Source organism: Typopeltis vanoorti, chromosome 23, assembly GCF_054136105.1.
Source record: "Typopeltis vanoorti isolate ZY-2024b chromosome 23, IOZ_Tvanoo_1.0, whole genome shotgun sequence".
In the NCBI taxonomy this organism is placed as follows: Eukaryota; Metazoa; Arthropoda; class Arachnida; order Uropygi; family Thelyphonidae; genus Typopeltis; species Typopeltis vanoorti.
Window position 1 is genome coordinate 41297711 of NC_143571.1, and position 27452 is coordinate 41325162.

General features: G+C 36.7%; 1 protein-coding gene across 2 annotated transcripts in view; it reads right to left on the reverse strand.

Moving 5' to 3' along the window:
* LOC150093796 (uncharacterized) overlaps nt 1-27452 on the reverse strand; it is a 544781-nt gene that overhangs the window by 292713 nt on the left and 224616 nt on the right. For both annotated transcript variants that reach the window (XM_090413179.1, XM_090413180.1), the window contains exon 9: nt 20559-20744. In XM_090413179.1, coding sequence (XP_090269305.1) covers nt 20559-20744 — 186 coding nt within the window. The remainder of the gene's footprint in view (nt 1-20558; nt 20745-27452) is intronic.

Sequence of the window (27452 nt, forward strand, 5' to 3'; positions counted from 1 at the left end):
GCGATGGATAGTGAAGTAGTTTAAAAATGAAAGTGTTCTTTCTACCGTAAGATATCCTTTTGTTTCTAATGAAGTGTTCCTAAATACCAAACTCTTGGGAAGCTGACCTCGACTAAAGCACTAGTGGAGATAGCTTCTATTTTTGTATTATTATGCAGACAATATCCTTTGCTTGTGTCCTTCTAGTCAGTATTACGTCACTGACACACACAATCATATGATATATAACAAACTTAGTCACCTCAGTAGTAATGCTGCACTCCTTATTTAAGTCGAGTCAAACAAATCCCATACTCTCATACAATACACATATATTCCTTTTGATGTAACCTGCTCTCCAGCATACAAAAGAAAATTTGCATTTGCACACTTGAATATACAATAGAAAGAGAATGTTCCAATGTAGTACTATAGTATTTCAACTGCACATAGCACTAAAGTACATAAATAAATTGCATTTGACAAGAAATTATATTGCTTTCATCATTACCCAACTGCAATAAAACAAATTTGTGTGTGAAGTATCTCTATGACTATTCACTTGGTTACAAAATACTGTAACCAAGTGAAATGCACTTGTGCGGAAGCAGGGTCATTTGTTGATGGAGAAAGTTGCATTCACATGCAACCTTCTCCATCAAGACAAGTAAAAATAGCAGATGGGGCTGATATGGATGTCTTCTATGGATGCTGCAAAACAAAGTATAGTAACAAGTATCATCCATTCCTGATATTTGGGGTAATCAGTTTTTCAAGCCATAAACTGAATTAGCTACAATTATTCAGTCTCCAAGGAAAAATCCATACTCTCACACAGCAGTAAACATTAGAAAGATCATTGCCAACATTTACTTAGAAAAATAAATATACAGGGTGTTCGGGATAAATTTGACATATTTATAATTAATTATATTTTTCCGTAAGTTATATGTATTAACACACACTTCTCTTCATTTAAAAGGTTGGACCCTTCTTCATTCATATACAAGATGTCAGAAAGGATGGATAGCTGGAACCCACCTGAATCATGGAAGAGAATAACTTGTATCATGATGATTCGTGCCGGCCATCAAAATAAGGATATTTCGACTGCTGCCCAATGCTCCCTGAATACAGTAAAAACAATCAGGCATGAACTAGAGACTTGCAATGGTGACTACGAGGATGTAGCAAGAAGAAAGATCCCTAGCAGACGATCTGATTGCGTTCGTACAGCAGAATTCCTCGCAAATCTGCAGGAACAGGTGTTCCTGCAGATTTGCGAGGAACAGATGGCTACGTGGAGTTGCTAAACACTGTAGTCAAGCCCTGGATAACAAGGGTAGCCAATGGTAGGCCGTATGTATGGCAGCAGGATTCGGCCCCTTGCCACACCTCTGGGAAAAGTCAAAAATGGTTGTCTGAAAATTTCTACGACTTCACCAGTCCAAATGTTTGGCCTCCAAACTCCCCAGACCTTAACCCCATGGATTATTTTGTATGGGGCGCAGTTGAAAAAGACACCAATCGCACTTCCAGTAATACAAAAGCCCAGTTAATGGATAAAATTAAAACAGTTTTTGCGGCCCTTCCCAGGGAGACTGTAGCATCAGCTTGTTCGAGGTTCCGAAGCAGGATTGAAGCTGTGATCGATGCTAATGGTGGTTATTTTGAGTAAATCTTGTTGATAGTATTGTAATTAACTCTGCCTGTAATGTTTTTTGTCAATTCATTAAATTTAATAGATACAAAGAAGATTTTCTTTTTCCTTACGAAACTGTCAAATTTATCCCGAACACCCTGTATATCCAATACCATAAATATGGGCACAGTTCAGGCATGGAAGACCGTGAGGTGGACACCAACTACAGAATGAGACAGTGAGAAAAATACAATACTCCACTTCAACAAGTTACTTTTCCTGAAATCTGCAGTCCTCTAAAAAAATTAAATCTGAACAAGTTGTAAGCATGAACTTCCCTAAAGTATGGGAAAAAATTTTACAGCCTCCCACCCAACAACTATCTGTACCAGACAGATGCCCATAAAGAATGTCCTTCTCTTGAACAAGGGTTTAAGTTCTACTGTTTTCATTTAATTTGTGGTGATATGGTTCATTTTGATTGTGTCTCACACAGATTACAGTGAAAATATGGGGAATCATTAAATATTTAATTTTAATCCTCCATGCTGTATATTAATTTCACCTCTAGTATGCAAAACCCAACTGCTTTTTCTGACAGAAACTGAAATTTCACTGTCTCCAAGCACTGCTCACCTGAACTTCCCAAAATACACTCTTCGACTCCTTTTGGCTCAAGGGTGATGTTTGAGCATACATTCACTCTAACATACTACACAAGGGAGCATTCGACTTAGAATCTCCTGATTATGACTTAATTTGGCTGAAAATCTTTCTGCTCCACTCTGTCAAATTCATATACTGTCAATATAGCTCTCCTAATTTGGTCTGTCCCATGATTTCTGCAACTGGGTCATCAGTTTTCTCAATGAATGCACTTTGTGATGGTTCTGTCCTTTCACCCACTGTTTCTTCTATACATCAATGACCTGCTTCAGCTGACCACCAATCCAATACACAGTTTTACTGAAAACAGCACACTATATTCCCCCTTCTCACTTGACAAACCTTGCACTAAACAAACCACCAGAACCCACAGAGTAACTACAATTACCTCTGAAAATCTAAATTCTGACCTCAAAACTGTTGTTTGATGGGGCTTGAATAACCTTGTCAGTTTCAACCCCTGCAAAAACATAGTTCTGCCTTATTTCCCAGAAAAAAAGAACCATATTATACCAGCCTTACTTTTGACAACACCAGATCTCCAAGCAGGATGCAATCTCTCTCTCTCCTGGATTAGCTTGACATCAAGACTCTCTTCTTGGTATAAAGAAATTACAACCATTGTCTCTTCAGCATCCGAAAAATTAGAATTCCTCTTTCTTTCAAGGCATTATTTTACCCTCAAACAGCTATTAACCATGTACAAATCACAAATCTGTCCATCCATCAAGTACTGCTTGCACCTCTGGGAGGGTGTCTCTAAGAGCTCCCTAAAAATACTCTACAATACAGAAGAGAGCGGTCAGACTAATTAATGAGTCATCGCATACCAACTCACTCCAACCACTCTTGCATAAGCATCTACTATGTGCATCTTCTATAAATATTTCCATGGTAAATGCTCATCACAACTATCATTAATAATTCCTCCACTCTGTACCAAATCCATCAAAACGTGTAGCTACAAGCCAACATCCTTTTACAGTCGAACTCCATACTCATAGAACAAATTTCTCTTGCTCATCCTTTATCCTCACAGCTGCTGTATTTTGGAACAGCCTCCCCATCCATGTGCTCCCCAAGGAATACAATGCGAACAAGTTCCTCATTTCCCAATTCTCTTCCATTACACAGTAAGAATGTAATACAGGTTGAAAGCCAATCTTTTGTGTATAGGCCAACATAAAAAATATATAGATGTCTCTGTGAGTATGTGTGTATACAATGTACATATGGTAAATTAGTACAATGGTGATGGGGCAAGAAGTTGAGAAGAAAGAAGAAACTTATTAATGACATCCTTAAAAATCTGCAGATTGTGTTCTTTTTTATAGAATACATACAGAGGAATGTTATCGCAAAAGAAAGAAGAGAAAATGGCCAAAGAGGAAGTAAAAAATTTTTTCTGTTCTGTGAATCTGAACTGTGAAATGGAGAATGAGTAGATTTTGAGGATAGTGGAATTACTTGGATATACTGTATATCAAAGGTGGGAAAAAAAAAAAAAAAAAAACGTGAAAGTACACATTAACAAAAATTGATTATATATGTAAAAGAAAGAAGAGAGAAATCTGAGATTGGTCATTAATGAATTTAACTGTTCACACTTCTTTCTCCCTCTCTCTCTATATATACTGAATTAAGGATGTCAAGGAAACTCTTAGAGGGATTATCCCAAATATGTAAATACTCCACTGTCAGCTAGATTTGTATATAACTGTTAATTTTAAGGAAAGAACAATATATATTATTATATTAACTAAATAACTTTAATTAATACTTCCAATATTTCAGTAATGTTACATTACCATCTTCAGGGAACATAAAAATTAATGAAATGTGCATGCAGCCACTAACACTGAGCAAATATGGCTGAAGAAAACAACTGACGTCAGTCCTAGAGTCCTAAAGGGTGCCACCTAGTGGCCAAATTGGGTATTAATCTTGGCTGTTTGGGCTGATGTTCTAAGAATGCAAGCCTCCCATATTTGGAGTAGTCTCATGCATCCACTGTGGTTCTAAACAAAACCGACTAAAAAGGTAAGCTTTCCTCCTTACTATTAGATAGGTCTACTTACCTCCCTATAGAATATGATCCTACCAGCTCCCAAATCAGAACACTCCATAGGCTCCTTAAGAAGGTTACTTCTTGGCCTGTGGAAATTACTAATAAATTAAAACCTTTTAACTCAGACTCCTCCCCAGAATATATGGACTTCCAAAAATCCATAAACAGAAAGTGCCATTACATCCCATTGTGGACGGCATCAATTCCCCCACATACAAACTAGCCAAAGTGCTCACACAATATACTGGAAACACACCTTCACACACTAAAAATTCAGCCCACTTTAAAGCCACTATAGAAAACCTCTCACTCCAACACACTGACATAATGGTCAGTTTTGATGTCTCCTCCTTATTCATCAGAGATACTTTCAAATCAAAGATACTTTGGACCTCATACAAGGCAAATTTCCTCCCAATATCTCAGCCTTATTTCAGTTCACCATGAACTCAGGCTATTTTGTTTGGCAAGGAAAATTCAACAAACAAATAGAGGGACTGCTATGGGTTCTCCACTCTCCCCACCTTTGGTCAACTTCTTTATGGAGACCTTCAAAGAAAAAGCTTTAAACTCGGCCCCACTTAAACCTATTGTTTGGCTATGCTATGTAGATGATGTGTTTGCTATTTGGCCGCATCGCCTAGACACACTCGAAAACTTCCTTTCACACCTAAACAATCAACACCCCAGGATCCAGTTTACCTTAGAAAAAAATAACAATCTCCCTTTCCTAGATACTCTGATTATACGCCAGCCTAATGGATCCCTGGCTTTCTCAGTTTACAGAAAACCTATACATACAGTAGATACATTCACCAGCGTTCACACCATCCCCCCTCCCAACAATATGGGATTACAAAAACCCTATATAACAGGGCAAAATTAATTAGTTCAGATAACAATGATGCTGAACTTATTCATATTCTTAACACCTTTGTAGCCAATGGATACAACTCCCATAAAATCCAAAAAAAATTAAAACCAGTTAACCCCCCACCCCCAACAACAAGTTCTACTAAAAATCTGTCACTATTCCTTATATTCATGGTACTTCTGAAAAGTTAACTTGACAACTTGTTACAAGCCATATCAAAAATTGGCATCTCTTATCCGCTCTCCCAAGGACCAGCCACTTCCTCTAGACCTACCTGGAGTTTACAAGGTCCCTTCTAGTAGTAAACTGTCTTACTATGGACAAACAGGCAGGATTGCTAATATCAGGATAGCTGAACATAAAAATTATATCTGTTTCAACCATTATAGCTACTCAGGATTTGCTGACCATGCCTTGGATGGTCAGCAGGAGAGATTATTCTTAGAATCAGTCTCAGCCTTAAAAAACTTCCCAAGCCTCAATAAATTTGGATGCATGAGACTATCCCAAATATGGGAGGCTTGCATTCTTAGAACATCAGCCAAACAGCCAAGATTAATACCAAATTTGGCCCACTAGGTCGCACCCTTTAGGACTCTAGGACTGACTTCAGTTGTTTTCTTCAGCCATAATTGCTCAGTGTTAGTGCCTGCATGCACATTTCATTAATTTTTATGTTCCCTGAAGATGGTAATGTAACATTACTGAAATATGGGAAGTATTAATTAAAGTTATTTAGTTAATATAATAATGTCCGTTGTTCTTTCTTTAAAATTAACAGTTATGTATCACCAACGTATAAGCTTATCTACAAAAATAGATTGGTATATGGATAATGGCTGTTCACAGATAGAGTAATTCCTGGAGTGAAAGAGAAAATCTAATTTCTCAGAGAGGTAATACATAACGTTTACACCAAGATTATACATGGTTAAATTATTCTAAAAAAAATGTTGTTGGAAATTTTTTTCACTTGGTTAGACTACAAATTATATATTTAGTTTAATCCATTATCCAAGTGTAAGCAAAAAGCAAACAAAGTTTGCACCTGAAGTATCTTCAGTACTGGGGCAACTCATGGCAAAGGTGGACTAAGTTCTCATCACTTTCTTTAGTACCCCATAATGTAAATCACATCTCCTTGCGCACCATTCCCATAATGCTATGCATTATGGGAAGGTCACTAAACTAAATATATAATTCATAGTCTAACCAAGTGAAAAAAACTTCCAACATTTTTCTCTAATCCAGAGTAATTTAATAATAAGGTGTGACACCTTTTGGCAACTGGCATATGGGAATATTAGTTCTGCATTGCTTCAACCCTGGTATCACCTCCAGGTCTGACTCCCAATGAAGAGACCTCAATAAAGGTCGAAAGCAGTCTGGGTAGTGACCCTTCTCGTAATGCATAGCATTATACATGTCTGCAAGGAGATGTGCTTTGTATTATGGGATACTAAGGAGAGTGATGAGAACTTACTCCACCTTTGCCATGAGTTGCCCCAGTCCCAAAGATACTTCAGGTGCAAACTTTGCTTACACTTGGATAATGGATTCAACTAAATATATAATTCATCCTGTACACCTCTTAAAGGTATACACAGCAGGAATTTGATGATGCAGTTGACTCTCACTATAGCAAGCACACAGTTTGTTATACCATATAGTCTGCTATAGTATACTGAATTTTCTTTATAACAGACTACATTTTAGAAATTATGGAAACAACTACCATGTTAGAGTAAAACTTCAGTTTAGTATAAACAAAATAATCGCTCAACGTTTTGACTTTCACGTTAAAGTGATCATCTGGAGTACACACATATATACAAAGAAACAAGATGCACTACAATCTACATGGAATGCTAAAGTTACTACTGGTGAACCGTTAAAAACATTGGCCTGACCTCAAGTGGGAAAAAAAAACTACATCAAAGCTAGAGTCCTGTTATTACCATTATCAATTAGGTTACAAAATTAAATTAAGTTGGAGATCAACATGTTCTCACACACACAAAAAAAACAATTACTCATGTAAGTATACATATAAATTAAAACAAACCAGTATGGATAGTGGCCAATAAAAGCTGAAAAATTGCTTCGAGTCATAAAGTCAGGGTTTATTGGAAAACTGAAGAACTAAGTGGGCTGAATGTATGTCATTGGCTCCATCCAAATTCTTGGGATTTTTATGCCATCACTGTTGTTATTATTGTTAAGATTAGACTGGTTAATCAAAATTTCACAGGCTTCTTTAAATTTCCATTCATACCAGGTTTTTGTATGATATAAAGAACAAGTATTTTTCCAATCAATTTGGTGTAGGGCACTAAGAGCGTAATCTGAGAGGTCTGGTTCGCCAAAGTTGCTAAATGTAATGTGTCGTTTGTGCTCTCTTTTTTTTTATGGATAGGGATTATATGTCCAGTTTCCCCAATATAAGGTTCAATTAAAGTTACAGGTTCAATAGATACAATAAACTCCAGGGTGAGGGGGATTCCTTAGAGGAGTTGAATATGCATAATTTTATAGGTGGTTTAAAAGTGGCATTAAGATTATAATGGTGTAGATTTCTATTAATAATAGTATTTTTGCTATAACCATTATTTATAAATGTATTGCTAATAATTTGTAATTCTTGTTTAAACCTTGTTTATTAGACCAAATTGTTATAGCTCTATTTTGAGAGTGTTAATGACTTGTTACACCTGATATCTTGAGAATATAGTATTCTCAGTTATCATGGTGTAACATGAAAAACAAATAACATAAATAAAAACCCCTGCATAAAAAAGATAATTTAATTAATAAAATATTCTTGCATCCAGTATAAATTGAGTAAAATGTAAAGGTCTATTGTTCAGTTAAGTTAACAAAAGAAAGGAATGTATTAAGATGTATTATATTATGACTAAACAAGGAATTTGTATCAAATAAGTAGCTAATTAAGGATTAATATAGCAATGCGATTAAGAATGAAAGAGTTAAGTGCATAAGTATAAAAGAATGAGTCATAAAATGCGATATGTAAGAGGCTACAGATTAAGCATTAAGTAGAATTCTGAGAAAAGGTTTGAAAAGGGGTTAAGATAGAGCCTAAGAGAAATAACGGAATATCGCTTTGGGCCTATACCCGAATAGAAACCTTGTTACGAGTTGCCGATCAAAATGACGTATGACGGCAAAATGTTATCCAATTGGTAGACAGACGGAAAACAAGTAGGAGGAGGGAGAAAGAAGTAAGAAAGGGCGCCGTCAGGGGAGCAGCTATAAAAGGGTTGGTAACCCCCACCTCGTGGCTTTTTTTTGGATTTTGTTTCGAAGAGTAGGCTTTCTGGGTTTTGGGGGAAGACGTTAGATGGTCAGGGAGACTTGAGGCCTTTTTGCCAGAGGAGAAGAAACGTTTGGATAGTCGCGGATGTTTTAGTATGTTTTTCTAGTGGATTTCACGGTGTTCCTGAGTGGAGAGATATGGCTTATATCCTCATGCCACAACAAGGAATCGAAGGTGAGCGAGAAACCTTTTCCCGTATTCCTGTGTAGAAAGCGAAATATACCATAAAGTCATAGGAAACTGTGAAGATATATATGTCCTCGTTTCGGATAGTATAGCCAACGGCGCAGATGTTCATAAAGCCCTGAATTGCAAGAAATTATACAAGCAAGTCCGTTCAGTAGAAGGTAAAGGCCCGTAAGTGAATCTAAAGAAAAGTAATGTGAATTTTGTCTTATGTTAACAAGAAGTTGTTTGTGATAGGTACCATTATCATAATACGGAACTGTTAAAGTGATTAGGGAGGAAATATAATAGGACTTTAGAATTTGATAAAGAGTGTATCAAATTCTAAACCTATCTGTTATCCTAAGAATCATGAGTGCCTACTATATTGTAAAGGAAAAGTTAATGACATAGTTGTGTGTTAATGAAGTAAATGGTTTTGTTAGTATTGAGTTTGATTAGTGTAAATTGAGTAATCAAGTAGGTTGAGGAATTTGAATGCCTAGTGTGATGTGTAGAGAATCGGAATTGTCATAAGTTTGTGCTAGAGTAGTTAATGACTTTGTTAGTGCACTTGAAGTTAAATATTCTATTAATGTGTGGTGATCTAGATTCTAGTAGTAAGACTTATACGTTGGTTAGACATAACTGGTAATTAATTTACGGAATTAACAACGCATATAAAGTATATCAATTAAAGATAACTTTAATGAATCACTTCTATATTTCGGCAATGTCACATTGCCATCTTCAGGAACATAAAGATATGGTATGTGCACTAAGGAACTAACAAAGCAAATGAGGAAGAAAGTAAGAAACTAATTTTGTTCCTAAAGTCCTAATGCCCTCTTGCGGGCTAATTTGGTAGTCTTGGCAGTTGGGCTGAAGTTCTCATAATGAAAGTCTCCCAAATTTGGGGCAGTTTCATGCACCCAAATTTGTTGAGGTTAGGAACGTTTTTTAGAGCTGCTGAAGATTCTTTGAATAATCTTTCGTATTTAAACTTGCTGCGATGGATTATTTTTGTTTTCTTCCAACGAATTTTATGGTGGGTATCTAAGGCATGGTCTGCCAGCCCAGAGCGGCTGTACTGGTGAAACCGGATGTAGTCTTGGTGTTCTGAAATCCTGATATTTGTTGTTCTGCCTGTTTGGCCAAAGTAGGACAATTTACAGCTGCAAGAGACCTGGTATACACCAGGTAGGTCTAGGGGAAGTGGTTGGTCTTTGGTAGAGCGGATAAGGGATGCCAACTTTTTATATGGTCTGTAACAGGAAGTAAGGTCATATTTTTTGAGGATATCAGTTGGAGGATATAGTTTCCTCCCGATATCTCAGCCCTATTTCAGTTCACAATGAACTCAGGCTATTTCGTTTGGCAAGGAAAGTTCTACAAACAGATAGAGGGGACAACCATGGGTTCACCACTTTCCCCACCCTTGGCCAATTTCTTTATGGAGACATTTGAAGAGAAAGCCTTAAACTCCGCCCCACAAAAACCCACTATTTGGCTTCGTTATGTGGATGATGTGTTTGCTATTTGGCCACATGGCCACACACTCCACTCCTTCCTAACACACTTAAACAACCAACATCCCAGAGTCCAGTTCACCTTAGAAAAAGAGGAAAACAACACCCTCCCCTTCCTAGACACTTTAATCACCCGCCAGCTTGATGGATCTTTGGTTTTCTCTGTTTACAGAAAACCCACCCACACTGGCAGATACATTCACCAGCAATCCCACCACCCCCCCATCACAACAATATGGGGTGATAAAAACACTATATAACAGGGCAAAATTAATCTGCTCAGATGACAAGGCCCTGACTATGGAACTAAACCACATCCTCAACACTTTCTTAGCCAATGGCTATAACCCCAAAAAAATCCAAAAAATACTAAAACCAGTAAACCACAACCCTCCCCTCCCCCCTCCACAATAAAGATTACACCAAGTCTATCACCATCCACTACATCCAGGGCACCTCTGAGAAAATTACCAATATCCTCAAAAAATATGACCTTACTTCCTGTTACTGACCATATAAAAAGTTGGCATCCCTTATCCGCTCTACCAAAGACCAACCACTTCCTCTAGACCTACCTGTATACCAGGTCCCTTGCAGCTGCAGATTGTCCTACTTTGGCCAAACAGGCAGAACAACAAATATCAGGATTTCAGAACACCAAGACTACATCCGGTTTCACCAGTACAGCCGCTCTGGGCTGGCAGACCATGCCTTAGGTACCCACCATAAAATTCGTTGGAAGAAAACAAAAATAATCCATCGCAGCAAGTTTAAATACGAAAGATTATTCAAAGAATCTTCAGCAGCTCTAAAAAACGTTCCTAACCTCAACAAATTTGGGTGCATGAAACTGCCCCAAATTTGGGAGACTTTCATTATGGGAACTTCAGCCCAACTGCCAAGACTACCAAATTAGCCCGCAAGAGGACACCATTAGGACTTTAGGAACAAAATTAGTTTCTTACTTTCTTCCACATTTGCTTTGTTAGTTCCTTAGTGCACATACCATATCTTTATGTTCCTGAATATGGCAATGTGACATTGCCGAAATATAGAAGTGATTCATTAAAGTTATCTTTAATTAATATACTTTATATGTGTTGTTAATTCCGTAAATTAATTACCAGTTGTGTGGTGATCTAATCTTTCCATGTTAAATGAGTTCATGTTTTGTATGAAATTTTGTGGCGGCATGATCGTAGTAACTTTTGTCGAATCATAGCCCAACTATTTGTATTGAAAGTTAATTTTAGTGTGTAAGTAATATAGTTGAATAATTTGATATGTACCCTGCTTAGAGGAATAATAAACCTTTTGTTTAATGGAAAAGAAAGTTGTCTGATAATGCTAATCCAATGCACCGCTTAGAAACATTCGAGCCTAACCACGCGGGGAACTAATGTTAAGAAACGGGAGATTTAAGGAATTAATGTTGAGCAACAAGATATAGTGTCACGACTGCAATAGTTACACATTCAGATATTTGAGTTCTTTTCTCTGTTTATGTATAAAATATCTTAAACTAATTATCCCAAAGGGCGCACTTAAAATACAAATACTAGGGATATTACGGGGAACAATAATTCAGGTATTAATAGAAACCTAGGTAGTGTCTTGAAAGTAGAAGTTAGGAGAAAATAGACGAAGACAGTTAATAAGTCAAACAAAATCGTAAGATAGGGACATAACAAATGGCGCAGTCGACAGGATGTAATTTGGCTAATAAAATCTAAAATATAAGCTATTTACAATAAGTTGGTTTTGGTAGCAGATCAGACAACTAAGAGGTACAAGTTAAGTTAAGTTTGTTGAGAAATTTTGAAAAATAGTGTAAATTGGATGCAAGTATGACTGAAACCTCCAGTAGTTTAAACATGGACAACAGCGAATTTTTTAGGTATATTAATCCACAGCAAGTGTTCCCACAATTTTCGGGTGAAGAAATAGATGACGTTCTAAATTTTTTCAGTTATATAGAAGTTTGTTGAGAAATTTTGAAAAATAGTGTAAATTGGATGCAAGTATGACTGAAACCTCCAGTAGTTTAAACATGGACAACAGCGAATTTTTTAGGTATATTAATCCACAGCAAGTGTTCCCACAATTTTCGGGTGAAGAAACAGATGACGTTCTAAATTTTTTCAGTTATATAGAGGAGCTTAGAAGAGTTGGAGGATGGACTGATTTTCAGTTGCTAGTCCTACTCAGAAGTGAACTGGTGGGAAAGGCTAAAGCTTTCCTGTATTCTTCCCCTATTCTTAAGGAAACCCTGGATTACTCCCGATTCAAGTCAGTCCTAATTTCTGAGTTGTCAAAACTAGGAAGCTTGGGACCTAACTTATGGAAGCTCCAGAGGTGTTCCCAGGAAGAAAAGGAAAGTGTGGCTGAGTTCCATAACAGGTTACTGACGATAGCTAGTACCCTAAGTGTCAATAGTGAAGAAAAACCTCACTTGGACTGGGCCATTTTCCAACAATTCAGGCAGGGAGTCAGACCTGAGTTGAAAGAAACAGCTTTCAATAAGAAACTATCTAATTTAAGAGAATGTTATGATGCTGTAAAGGAACGCGAACAATTGCTCGGAGACCTTCGTCCCGCTCATGTTCAGGCATCAGTGAATGTGATTGAAGAGAAGAAGGTATTTGAAAGAGAGCAGAGACATAGTAAAGAGAGTAAGAAGGAGAGAGACAAATCAAGGATAAGAGTGAGACTAGAAAAGGATAATGGGCAAGAGATAAACAATTTGACAGAGTCTAGTATTGATACAGATAAGATAAGAGATATTGTAAAGCAAGAGATCGAGATACTCCACAAGCCCCTTAGGGATAGGTTAAATGAGGTAATGAAACAATTAGGAACATTATCTGTCAGAACCCCAGAGCCTAATTGTAGCAAAACTGAGGAAACAATTAAGTTGGTTGGAGAAGAAGTTGAGCATCTGCAAAGACCCCTTCTATATAGAGTAGACTCAGTTATGCAGAGATTATCCGAAATTGTACCTCAACAAGAAACAGTTACTTTCCAGAATCAAGAAAGAGCTAATAAGCCCAGAGACAGAAGGGAGCCTCCTAGATGCTTCAATTGTAATGAGATAGGGCACTTTGCTCGTTTCTGTTTTAGAAATAGGAGATCCCCCATGAATAATAATAGACATGAGTCGGAGTTTGGGCAAACTTCTCATAATTATGTAGATAGACAGAGAGATCATGACAAAGAAAGACGGATATGACAATTAAGGGTAAGATACAAGGTTTGCATTGTGATGTATTGCTAGATACGGGTTCACAGGCTTCTATCATATCAGATCATTGTTTTCAAAGAATAAAATCCCATGGATGGCGAGGCATTTCTAGATTGAAGAAACCGATCAGATTATTGGGGATTGCGACCTCTAGTGTTTACTTGAATAAGAAGGTTAGAGTGAAATTGTACTTACCTGAGTTTAATGTGTGTGTTTGGCAGGAATTGTTGGTCCTCCCAAGGACATCTCGCCCAAGCTCACAAGTAATTTTAGGAATAGGATTTCTAGAGAAGCATAATTTCTCATGTGACTTCTCTCGTAATGAAATGTTCCTAAACGGAAGAAAGCGGTCAGGTAAAGAGAGAAACAATAAGGTAAGGAAGTTTAGAGAATCACATCAAGACAGGATGAAGGATGAGACTAACGTAGTACAGAGTGTACAGTCTAAGAAGGATAATGAAGAAAGCATTGATAGTCATACTGATTCTTCATTAACTTCAACATCCAAAGACAACGGCCAGATGGAGACTCACCTCATGACGAACGTAGAAGTAATAGATGATCAAAGTGTAGGGGAAGAGAAATTAGAGGAAGGTAGTCAGGAAAAGATCGATGTTAACTTAATAGAGAGATTCGAAAGATCTAGAGGTCTCTTTAAATACTCAAGGAGGAACGTGAATAGGAGAAAGGAAGAAAATGTACAATTTAAGAGGCAGTTTACTTATGCAGATCTCTTATGTTTCATATTTAAACTTAGGAGGACTATAAGTGAGTGGTTAGTTTGTGATATACCTCTTGCTATGAAGGCTGCACGCATACTCACTGATTGTATACAAGACTTGTAAATTATTATAGTCAGGAGGAAAGTAAAAGAAGGAAAAGGGGGGAAGAGGTACACCTCAAAGGAAAAAGAAATTTCTCTTAAAGAAATTTTTTTTGTTTAAAGGGGGGACCTTTGTTACACCTGATATCTTGAGAATATAGTATTCTCAGTTATCATGGTGTAACATGAGAAATAAATAACATAAATAAAAACCCCTGCATAACAAGGATAATTTAATTAATAAAATATTCTTGCATCCAGTATAAATTGAGTAAAATGTAAAGGTCTATTGTTTAGTTAAGTTAACAAAAGAAAGGAATGTATTAAGATGTATTATGACTAAACAAGGAATTTGTATCAAATAAGTAGCTAAGGATTAATATAGCAATGCGATTAAGAATGAAAGAGTGCATAAGTATAAAAGAATGAGTCATAAAATGTGATATGTAAGAGGCTACAGATTAAGCATTAAGTAGAATTCTGAGAAAAGGTTTGAAAAGGGGTTAAGATAGAGGCTAACAAGGGAAATAACGGAATATCGCTTTGGGCCTATACCCGAATAGAAACCTTGTTACGAGTTGCCGATCAAAATGACGTATGACGGCAAAATGCTATCCAATTGGTAGACAGACGGAAAACAAGTAGCAGGCGGGAGAAAGAAGTAAGAAAGGGCGCCGTCAGGGGAGCAGCTATAAAAGGGTTGGTAACCCCCACCTCGTGGCTTTTTTTTGGATTTTGTTTCGAAGAGTAGGCTCTCTTGGTTTTTGGGGGGGGGGGACGTCTAGATGGTCAAGGAGGCTTGAGGCCTTTTTGCCTGTTGCCAGAGGAGAAGAAACGTTTGGATAGTCGCGGATGTTTTAGTATGTTTTTCTAGTGGATTTCACGGTGTTCCTGAGTGGAGAGATATGGCTTATATCCTCATGCCACAACAAGGAATCGAAGGTGAGTGGGAAAGCTATTCCCGTATTCCTATGTAGAAAGTGAAATATACCATAAAGTCATAGGAAACTGTGAAGATAACGATGTCCTCGTTTCGGATAGTATAGCCCGGCGCAGATGTTCATAAAGCCCTGAATTGCAAGAAGTTATACAAGCAAGTCCGTTCAGTAGAAGGTAAAGGCCCGTAAGTGAAGCTAAAGAAAGGTAATGTGAATTTTGTCTTATGTTAACAAGAAATTGTTTGTGATAGGTACCATTGTCATATTACGGATCTGTTAAAGTGATTGGGGAGAAAATATAATAGGACTTTAGAATTTGATAAAGAGTGTAAAACATAAGCTAGCTAGTGTTGATAATTTGTGAATAATTAGTTATCCTAAGAATCATGAGTGCCTACTATATTGTAAAGGGAAAGTTAATGACATAGTTGTGTGTTAATGAAGTAAATGGTTTTGTTAATATTGAGTTTGATTAGTGTAAATTGAGTAATCAAGTAGGTTGAGGAATTTGAATGCCTAATGTGATGTGTAGAGAATCGGAATTGTCATAAGTTTGTGCTAGAGTAGTTAATGACTTTGTTAGTGCACTTGAAGTTAAATATTCTATTAATGTGTGGTGATCTAATCTTTCCATGTTAAATGAGTTCATGTTTTGTATGAAATTTTGTGGCGGCATGATCGTAGTAACTTTTGTCGAATCATAGCCCAACTATTTGTATTGAAAGATAATTTTAGTGTGTAAGTAATATAGTTGAATAATTTGATATGTACCCTGCTTAGAGGAATAATAAACCTTTTGTTTAATGGAAAAGAAAGTTGTCTGATAATGCTAATCCAATGCACCGCTTAGAAACATTCGAGCCTAACCACGCGGGGAACTAATGTTAAGAAACGGGAGATTTAAGGAGTTAATGTTGAGTAACAAGATATAGTGTCATGACTGCAATAGTTACACTTTCAGATATTTGAGTTCTTTTCTCTGTATGTATAAAATATCTTAAACTAGTTATCCCAAAGGGCGCAGTTAAATACAAATACTAGGGATATTACGGGGAACAATAACTCAGATATTAATAGAAACCTAGGTGGTGTCTTGAAAGTAGAAGTTAGGAGAATATAGACGAAGACAGTTTGTAAGTCAAACAAAATCGTAAGATAGGGACATAACAGACTTTTTGTGAAGGGTGATGATATGAGTTAGCATATATATATTGACTGGTATGTGTATTATGCTTGCAGTAAACAGTGAAGAAAAGACTGCCTGAGGGAAGATGTGTGATCAGTATATCCAGGAAAGGAAGCGAGTTCTGATTTTTAATTTCAATAGTAAATTGTATGCATTCATGTTGTTTGTTCAGGTAGCTAAGGAATGTGTTTAATGTTTGGTGGCTGTGTGGCCAAATAATGAAAACATCATCAACTTATATAAACCAAATTGAGCACGTTGTTCAAAAGCTTCCATACAAAAGTTAGCAATTTTTTTTTGGGGGGGGGGGGGGGGTAGTGGTGAGTACATGGCCATATCTTCTTTTTGTAGGTAAATATTATTTTATCATGCAAAGTAACCAGGACACAGTACTGTTGAGTGGTATTTGTTCTGTAAGAGAAGAATTGTGTCACTAATTGGGACATTTGTAAAAAGGGCAGAAAGATAAAAGCTGACTAATAAATCATTTCTGCCAAGTGTTATGTTTTTAAAAGCTTCCATATAAAAGTTAGCAATTGGGGGGTGGAGAATAGTGGTGAGCCCATGGCCATATCTTCTTTTTGTAGGTAAAAATTATTTTGCCATACAAAATAACCAGGACATAGTAAGTGGGCAAAGAGAGCCATAATGTTCAGTGGTATTTGTTATGTGAGAGAAGAATTGTGTCACTGATTGGGACATTTTTGAAAAGGGCAGAAACATCAAACTGAACTGATAAATCATTTATGACAAGTGTAATGTTTTTAATTTTGTTTATGAAGTGTTGTGTGTTTTTAATATAGGAGGGGGAAAGACCTACCAACTCCTTGAGTGTTGATGCTAATTTCTTGGCTAGGTGATAATTAGGGCTGTCTATACCCTGAACTATCAGCTGAAGCGGAACGTTATGTTTGTGTACCTTGGGAACATCATGTAATCTGGGAGAATGGGCGAAATGGGATATTAGTTTTTTAACAATGTGTCCGACAACCAAGAAGTGACAGACTTTGTAATTTCACAGTTTTCTCTTTAATCCTTACTTATAAAGCATACCATAGCTGAACTTTCACACGCATTTTTGCCATTCCTCCCTTGATGATCTAGTTTCCCTGACTCTCTGCATTAGGTCTCATATCAAGAAGTAATTTCTCCAGACTTCTGATCCCAAATGAATTCAAGTGCAGGCCATCCTTTTTCTGCCATCAAACACATCTCTCACACATCTAAAAACTTGCATCCATATCTTCTAGACAGCCCGCATGTGAAATCATTTGCTATCATCATCCTCCTCCTTAACTCAGTACTGTCATATTTGGGTAGTAACCCAACAATTTTTAATCTCTCATCCAACAGGCCTTTCGTATCTTCTCTCATACTATATTTGTCACTACTTACATTATTTGTACCTACCAGAACTACAATCTCTTTCACTTTTCTTTTTTGGTTTTCAATTATGTTTGTCACATTTCTAATTTCTGCTCCCGGAAAACTAGAAATGGTGACTCCCTCAGCCAGTGCAAATTTTAAAATGGAGTCACCATACCATATCACCTCTTTTTTCTTAGATTTTAACCGACTTACCTTGTTGTTATTAATATTTTGACTACCAAGTTCAGTATTCCTGCCTGTTCTTGTTCTGATCCTTTTTCTTATCCTAAGTTTAGTCAAATTTTTCTGCCTTTTCCAATTCCGGGGAGATTTTCTAATAGTTTTTTCAATCGAGATATTTCTAATGTCAACTTGTCCTCAGATAAATTATCATTATCACTGCAGCAGTACTTTTGTTCATCAGGACAAATGCTCTCCTTAGTAGCAACAATAATGACTGTATTATTGCATTGACATTTCTTGCTTAATATATCTTGTTGGATGATTTTTTTCCCTTCAACTTCTATGTCTCGCTTGTGTGATCAAGGACAGAGAAACGAATTCTTTTTTGTTGCCTCCGTAGCACAATTGGAAGAACGACGGTAGTGGCACCCTTCGATTAGAAAAGGCCTAAATTCGATTCTCATCATGACGAGAGGAGTCTTTATATGTACTTTTTCAAATGAAGGTGCGTTAGCAGGGTTTTTTCATCCCACACATAGACAAATCGGCCCATTAAAACACACGCAATTTACAGACAAAAAAAATACTAGCTGTGGTGGTGGATGTGGGCAGTAGATGGCACTGATGTAGGTGATTGGTAGTAGTGGAGACTGAGAGTTGCACAGTAGATGTCCTCCCACGATAAGTCTTCAGACTCCTTTGAGGTGTCACGAATATATAATAATAATGAGCTTTAGACACTGCCTTGTTACGATGAGTTTTCGGCACCATTTTTAAGTATAGTAAAAACTAATATTTCTGCAATTACATTATAAAATGCTATGGCACATTAATTACACTAGAAAACTATAATAATATACTAAAAATACACAACTAAATCTAAGAAAACACTTAATGAATCAACAAAAATCACAAATCTTTCAGGAGCTCTCTAACAGCACATCTTTTCACCTGATAGCCTCGACACTAGATCACCAATATTTAAATTTTCTGGTCTTCTATCAACAATTTGTTCTCTCTGCATTCATTCTCAAAACATTTATTGTACACTCACTCATTAGTTTTGCTCTCTTTCCACAAATCCTTCAACTTCCATGATGAATACATCTCACAAATTTTACACTGGACAAAATCAAGCATATTTAGCTTGCCTAACAAAGACATCTTGGACAGCACTGTTATGCTATGCATAGGTGTCATAATGACAATACATATATATATATATATAGCTTAAGGAAATGTATGTGCTACTTGAGTCTAAACAACACAGCTTATCTCATACTCTTGTAAAACAAATATACAATAAATTAACTCAGTATTATTAGCAAAAATTTGAAAAAATAAATTATCTTTCTGCAGTACAAATTGACAACATTCACCAAACATAATAGCAATCGAACCCAATACGAGGAGGTATCGGGTTCGATTGCTATTTCCTTATATTTACATTCTGTGAACCGAATGGCAGCTTCTTCTCCAGTCATTCAATGTGGGTAATGGTGGATGATTTCTTTTCATCACATTTATCAATTAATGCTGGTGTACCCAAAGGGCAATGTCACCTGCATCTCCTTTTCATATATCAATGTTCTTCTCTCTCTCCTTGACATCCAATCCTATTCATAGCTTTGATGATGCCAGTACTCTCAATTTCTCTTTTTCATTTTCAAAAACCTTGCAGTGCTCAGATTACTCCTGCTTCAAGATCTTTACCATTACCTTTTACCTTAAATACTAATCTCCTTGACATTCTCAAATAGGATGAGAAGAAGTTGATGAATTTTAATGCCACCAAAACACAATCCTGTCTCGTTTCAAGAAGAAAGGGCATGGCTCTCTCTCCTCCCCACTTTAGAAAATATTCTTCTTCTTCTCACTGATCAGTTTTTCATTCTTGGATTAACTATCACATCTTAGCTATTCCAGCATAAGCACACAGGTACATATCCTCTTCAGCTTACAAAAGCTTGGTATTCTTTTCCTTCCAAATGGTAATTCTTCTGCTCTACTCCGGACACTTCATAAAGCTCAAATCTGCCCAATCTTAAAATACTATTCCCACATTTGGGGTTCTGCACCTAAAACTTCCCTCAGAATGTTTGACTGTAAAACAAGTGATTAATTCACTTAAGTGATGACCCCCCCCCCTCTATTAGGATGCTTTCCCCATAAATATTCTGTTACTGTATTGTCTCTCTTCCATAGGTGTGAAGGAGCAGTGCCCATGGAAATGGGCACTGCTCCACTGAACTGCTGTTACAATCCCTCCAACTTTCTGTACTAATATACAGAGATAAGCAGCTGCAAGTCAAAACCCACATACAATTCAACTCCAAACTCACCAAACCATCCCACCTAATGACTACAATGTTCAGGTCTTTAAACAAAACACAAACAAATTCCTTTCTTCCTTCTAGCCATTTGCCCATACATACAGCACTGTCATGTCATGTCATAGTTTATGGGACCTCTCCTGTGTGGGACTGAAATAAAGAAAAATAAATACATACAACTGACCTTGCATAGTATTTTACAATTTAAACATTTTAAGACACTTACTAAAGAACAGTTTAATCCATGTGTTCCTAAAGGGCATTCCTCTTGACATTGATGGCCACGATAACCAGGTCCACAATCACAAGTACCAGAGAGATGGTGACAAGAAGCACCATTATAACATGCACATCTTTCACTGCAGTTCTGCCCAAAAAATCCAGTGCTACATGGATTGGCACATACAAATCCCTAGAATTATGTTTCAAGAAATAAGTGAAATTTAAAGGTGAAACAAAAAAACAATTCTAGTAAATACTAAAATAATAATAATAAATAAAAAGTAATAAAATACTGATTCTCTAAAAAAATTATTTTTGAGAGAAACTTTTCACATAAAATTAAGAATTATCAACACATTAGCACAAGAAAAGTACAGTAAGGCCCCCATATCTGCCGGGTTTGGTTCCATCGTCTTCCGCGGATAGTAGCGAACCACTAGTGAGACCCAGATTTTTGTACATATATAGCAAAATTGAAGAAGGAAATTATTAGTAAATTGACTTAGTCTCACATGCTAGGACTGTAGGGTTCTTTAGTGAATATGTCATGTAGTTAATATATAATGTATACACTAAATTGTATGGCTAAATAAATAATAATAAGAGTTTTTTTTTTTTTTTTTTATTAAATGAGGTAATTTCTAGACTACCACTTCACCCGTACTATCCGGGGATGCTGTTCAATTAAATTCAATTAAAATTTCGTCTTTAGACAAATAAAATTTAATCCACATAATAATTATGTAGCAAAATGAAAAAACATGCTAATGAAAATGCAATTGTTAATAATATCATAACATTTTTATTCTTATTAGGAGAAAACAACTGAGATCAGAACACCTCGTTGTGTTCAGCTACATATTTATTCATCTTCCGAATCTTTGGCAGTCAGCTGCTTGCTTGCCTACTGAGCAAATGATGTGAATGGCTGAGGATCATCGATAGTAGAAGCTTTGTCAACTTTTTTAAAAAAACATTGTTATTAGAAGCTGCCATTTTTGTCTCTTCAATTCAGTAAACAGGTTCTGCAAAGGTTCCGAAGCTTCTGTTATTGTGCGAGTAATTTTTATGCTGTGCTCCATCATTGAATCATAATTCATTATCTGTTATTTTAATGTTTGAGCTATTCGAAATATCATGGCCAATTTTTCAAGTGTCCACACTGGTGGTTCTTGTTCACTTTCATCCTCATCCTCTTCTGTAGAAGATTTGGCAAGATCTTTCAACTCCTTGTTAGTGAGTACCTCACGATGTCCATCTATGTAATCATTCAATTCTTTTTCTGTCAAGTAGTCAAATCCCTCTCCACCTATTTTCCGTGCTGTGTTAATTATCGTTGTTATCTGTGAGTTAATATCAGTGACGTCTTGGGAATTATGAACGGCATCATTCCACAAATTCTTCTAGCATGCAGTTACCATTTCTGGTTTCAATTTGTCCATTGCTCCCTTGATGAATACAAATGCATCTGCAATTGTGAATGATTTCTAGCATTCCATGACTCCAACATCAGCAGAATCCTCAACCATTGCAGGAATCATATCGAAAACCTGCCAAGCATATGAGGCTTTGAAGCATCTGATGACACCTTGATCAAGTGGCTGAAGCAATGAGATCGTATTAGGTGGGAAGAAAAACCACTTGAACATTTTCATCTTCGGTGACTAGTGACTCAGGGTGCCCTGGAGCGTTGTCTATTATCAATAAAACTTTAAATGGTAACCCTTCCCTCTCAAAGTATTTTTTCATCTCCGGAATAAAACAGTGATGGAACCATTCCGTAAATAACACGGCCATGATCCATGCTTTCGGATTTGATTGCCAAAAAACAGGCAGACAACTTTTGTTTTTGTTTTTAAGGGCACATGGATTCTGTGCTCGGTAAAAAAGGCCAGGTTTAATTATATGACCAGCTTTGTTGTCACAAAGTACCAGCGTCGATCTGTCTTTAAATGCTTTAAAGCCTGGTGCTTGCTTCACAGATTTATGAATGTAGGTCCATTGGGGCATTTTCTTCCTAACGATTTCATCACAATTAAAAACTTGCTTAGGATGATAACCTTTCTCTGCAATAATTTTTTAAAATTCTGCTGGGAACAATGCAGAAGCTTTCTCATCACCCAATGCAGATTCCACCCGTAATTTTTATGTTTTTTAGATTAAACCTAGTTTTGAATCTATTCAACCAGCCCTTGCATGCTGTAAATTACTTTTCTTCCTCTTCTGTTTCGTCTTGCGGCCGCATAACTTCATATAGGATCAATGCCTTTTGCCATAACGTGTTACCATCAATAGAAATCCTTTTTCTTGTCATATCTTCCACCCAAAAATTCAAAGCTTTCTCTACCTTGAATAACACCTTATCACGCACTGTGCCCGTAACTTTTGCAGATTTGGATGCAATGGAAAGACTGACACGAATTTTTTCTTTGTTCTTCAACACTTCATGTATCGAAGATTCGTTTTTATTATAGATCTTGGCAACGGTTGCAACTGACTTTTTTTCTACTTCAATCATACTGATAATCTTTGATTTTTCAATAATGCTGAGCACTTCATGTCTTCTCTTCGGTTTTGAAGCCATTTTAAAATTTTTCACAATTTATTTGCTTGAATTTAAATGCAATTTTTAATTGCAATGACAGGCTGCTTTCTTTGACAATTCAAGTAAAACTTACATGAACAAACATGCAGGTTTAAGTCCATGTGCCTAGAAAAACAAGCGTGTTTTGACAAGTTTTCAGCCTGTGGTTTGAAAAAAAACTGTCATCAGTGGCTTAATAAGGAAATAGACTTTTACAAAGTAGAATACACACAAATGATCAACCAAAATTAGAACGAGCTGCATGATGTTACATTGCTAATCATGATATCATTTCACTGAAGAAAGGTAAATATAAGATTTACCTTTCAGAAATAAATTACCTGTAAAATCTTACAATGTCGGGGTGCTTAAGGTTCAAAGCTATATAACTGAGAGGAGACCTCCACATAGCATTTAAAGGAATGTGGAGAATCGACCAGGGCTTCTGACCTAATGTCCAATCCCCACCTTCTCGTTGTACACCCTGTTGGGTATCTACTTGGATACTGAACAAACGAGAATGGGCTGGCAAATTTGGGATTTAGTTGACCAAATTGTATTCTTATTGGTTAAACCAAAATAAAAAATGATGGAACAACATGACAAAATTTCATGCATGCTGGGGTGTCGTCCGGTTAAACAAGGTCCCCATTGTTTTCGCCAGGGAACAAGGGCGAACAGCGAAAAGTCAGCTACTGGAACAAATCTGAAAACAAACCACAACTCAACATCACCAGAGTTAAAGATCGGTACTATCAACATAAGAAGCCTGAATGGCAAAGAAATGGAGCTAGCTGAAGAATTGGATAAGTACCAGATCGACATTATATCCTATCCCAATGGCTTTAACAGGCCTTTAAGGCCCACAACCTTCCAAGCATGCTTGGATTTCATAACCGAAATACGAGGATAGAATGGTCACTCCTATGCCTCAAGGTATTCTTGGCTGTATCGCTGTGTGTTCAAGGGGCCGGTTTGCCTGCTTGCGGGATGAAAAACACCAGATAAACTGGCGGAAAAAACCCTACTGCCCGCGCCCAAGACTGGCTAACTTGGCTATGGCTGAGGAAGATCCTTCAGCTCCTCACGTCTCCGACGGGAATCGAACCTAGGACACTCCTTCCCCAGGCATATGGTTGCGAAGCGCAAAGCCACTAGGCTAACCGTGCGGACAGATCGACATTATAGGGGTGACTGAAACAAAAAAGACAACAACAGGTGAGATCTTTCTGAGCAATAAATACAAAATGTTATATTAAGACAATGACAATCAAGGAACAGAAGGAGTAGCCAGAGTATTCAACACAAAATACTAGGCTAATCTTCTTGAATGGCAGTCAGTCTCAAGTAGAGTAATGTGGGCAAATATGAGAATGGGAACTGGACAATGAGATTTATTTGTGCCTATGGTTCCCACAGAAGGTTCTACTAAGGTAGAGGTAGAGAAATTTTTTGAGGCTTTAGAAAAAGCAACTGACACAATGAAAAAGGAAAAGTTGGTCCTTGTTGGGGATCTAAATAGCAGAGTAGGAAATGATTGTGAGACATAAAAAAATATTTTGGAAAAATTTGGAGAAAAGAGCAAAGCTAATAATAATGGCAAATATCTGTTGGATTTCTGCTCAGGACATGGACTGGTTATTACTAACACCATGTTCCAACATAAAAATGTGCACAAATTCACATGGAGAGAAGAGGCAAGGAATAAGAAAAGTCTCATTGACTATGTTATTGTTGATAGTGATGTTTTCTCCTTGGTGCAGGACACCAGAGTGTACAGAGGATTTGCGAGTGGAAGTCATCACTATTCAGTCTTGAGCAGGATAAAATTGAATTTCATATTGAAAAGAATAACATGTAAGAAAGTTTTAAAGCGAATAAAAGTTGAGCAGCTCTCAGATGTGAACTGTACACTAAAATATACAAAGATTATTGAAGAAAAAATGAAAGAGTTTGAGAACAGGAATCAAACCTTGGAGATTCAGTGGCAAGCCTTGAAGTAAACCCTGATTTATTCAGCTAGAGAGGCATGTGGTGAAGTTGTCTGCAAGGATAGAAAAATTAGAACTCCATAGGGGACACAGGAAGTTAAAGAGGCAGTGAAGGAAAAGAAGAAAGCATATCAAAAGTTCCTGGCAAATAAATCAGCTTGTGATTTATTTTTTTTTAAATTATAAATTTGTTTAGCTTTTTTAAATTTGTCTCTGTATTCTCTTAGAGAATACAGAGACAAATTTAAGAAAGCTAAACAGTGTGTAAAACTAGCTAAACAAAAGTCACGGGAGGACTTTGGCAAGAATATAGAAAATAAATATCAACGAAGTGTCAAAATATTCTGGAGGTTGTTGAAGAAGCTTAGGAATGAAGGAAAGAGTGCTGTAAAAGGAGTTAGAGATGATAAAGGTGACATGAAAATGGAGAAAAAGATATCCTTGAAGTATGGAGTAATTACTTTGAAAAACTGCTAAACGAAACAAGCAGTGATGACAGCACAGTGGCAAAAAACACTAACCAGGCATGCAGTGAGGAATACATATCCATACTTGAAGTAGAAAACGCCATCAAAGGCTTCAAATGTGGAAAGGCAGCAGGAGTAGATGATATTCGACCAGAGATGCTGAAGTACGGTGGTATAAGAGTCTTACAGTGGCTGCACTGCATAGTTCAGAAAGCCTTCACACAGGGATGAATTCCCAATGATTGGAGTAGAGCTCTCATAGTACCCATATATAAAAAAGGGAAATAAAATTGAATGTGAGAATTACAGAGGTATATCCCTATTGAGTGTTCCTGGTAAGATATATGCAAGTATACTTGAGAAACAGTTGAGAAGAATGCTGGGTGAAGAACAAGCTGGATTCAGGTCAAATAGAGGCTGTCGGGATCAGATCTTCATTTTACGACAGATAGTGGAGAAAGCATGGGAATATAACAAAGATCTGTATTTAAGTTTTGTCGATTTGGAAAAGGCATATGACAAGGTGCCAAGAAAGAAGCTATTGAATACGCTAGTTATATAGTGTGAATGGGGCATTATATCAAGCAATACTTAGTCTTTATTTGAGTTGTAAGTCAGCAGTGAGAATTGAAGTACAGGAAGATGGTTTAATGTTAAATCTGGTATCAGACAAGGATGTACATTATCCCCTCTGTTATTCATTATCTACATGGATCATATTATGAAGGAAAGCGGTATTAAACATGATATCAAAATTGGAGATGTTAATGTCAGCTCTTTGCTTTATGCGGATGATGGTATAGTTCTAAATAAATCCGCTACAAGTCTGCAAGATTCCCTGACTAAATTGAATAACTGTTGTAATAGATATGGTATGAAGGTCAGCAATAAAAAGACAAAGACAATGAAAATAGGCAGAATCATTAAAAATGTCAACTGTGTTGTGAATGAAGAACCTGTGGAACAAGTAAAATATTTCAGCTACTTAGGCAAGATTTTTAGTGAAGATGGTAAATTAAATATAGAAATAGACAACATAATCAGCAAAGCTGGTATGGTGGGAAGTCAATTGAATAAATTCATATGGAATAAGAGAGAAATTAGTCAGAACACTAAATTAGCTGTATATATACAAGACAGTGTTCAAACCAGTTTTAACTTATGGATCTGAGAGCTGGGTCAGAAGTAAAACACTTGACCAAAGACTAGAGACCACAGATATGAGAGTCCTGAGAAAGATTATAGGCATGAGCAGATGGCATCAATGGCAATATCATATTAAAAACAAGGATATTAGGAAAGAACTTGACATTGTTAGCATCCAGGAATGCGTTAGCAGAGCTAATCTCAGTTGGTATGGTCACTTAAACAGAATGGGTGAGGAAAGATTAGCAAAACAAGTGTTCTCTGCCAGGTTGGCAAGAAAAAGATCCAGAGGAAGACCCAGATAGGGGTGGATTGATATGGCAAAAAGTGTCTTAGAAGATAGAAATATAATATCTGATAATGTTGATGTCTTGACAAGTAACAGACTGATTTGGAGGAAAATTGTAGATAGGAAGTTAGTAATGATGTAATTTTTTTCATTTAGTACTATCATATCCTGTACACCCCTTGAGGGTACATGGCAGGAATTTGATGTTCCTCATCATCAAATTCCTGCTTACAATGTCATACAAAAAACTTAATTTATAAAATCATATTAAAGATATCATTAGACAGATGTAGCATCTACAAGATATTAATTAAAAAATCAAATTAATGTGTTATTTGGATCAAACTTACCTATATTTTTGACAAGGATATGCAGTCATTCCGGTTCAAGTTAGGGCTTTGAAATAAGGCCTCAGTACTCT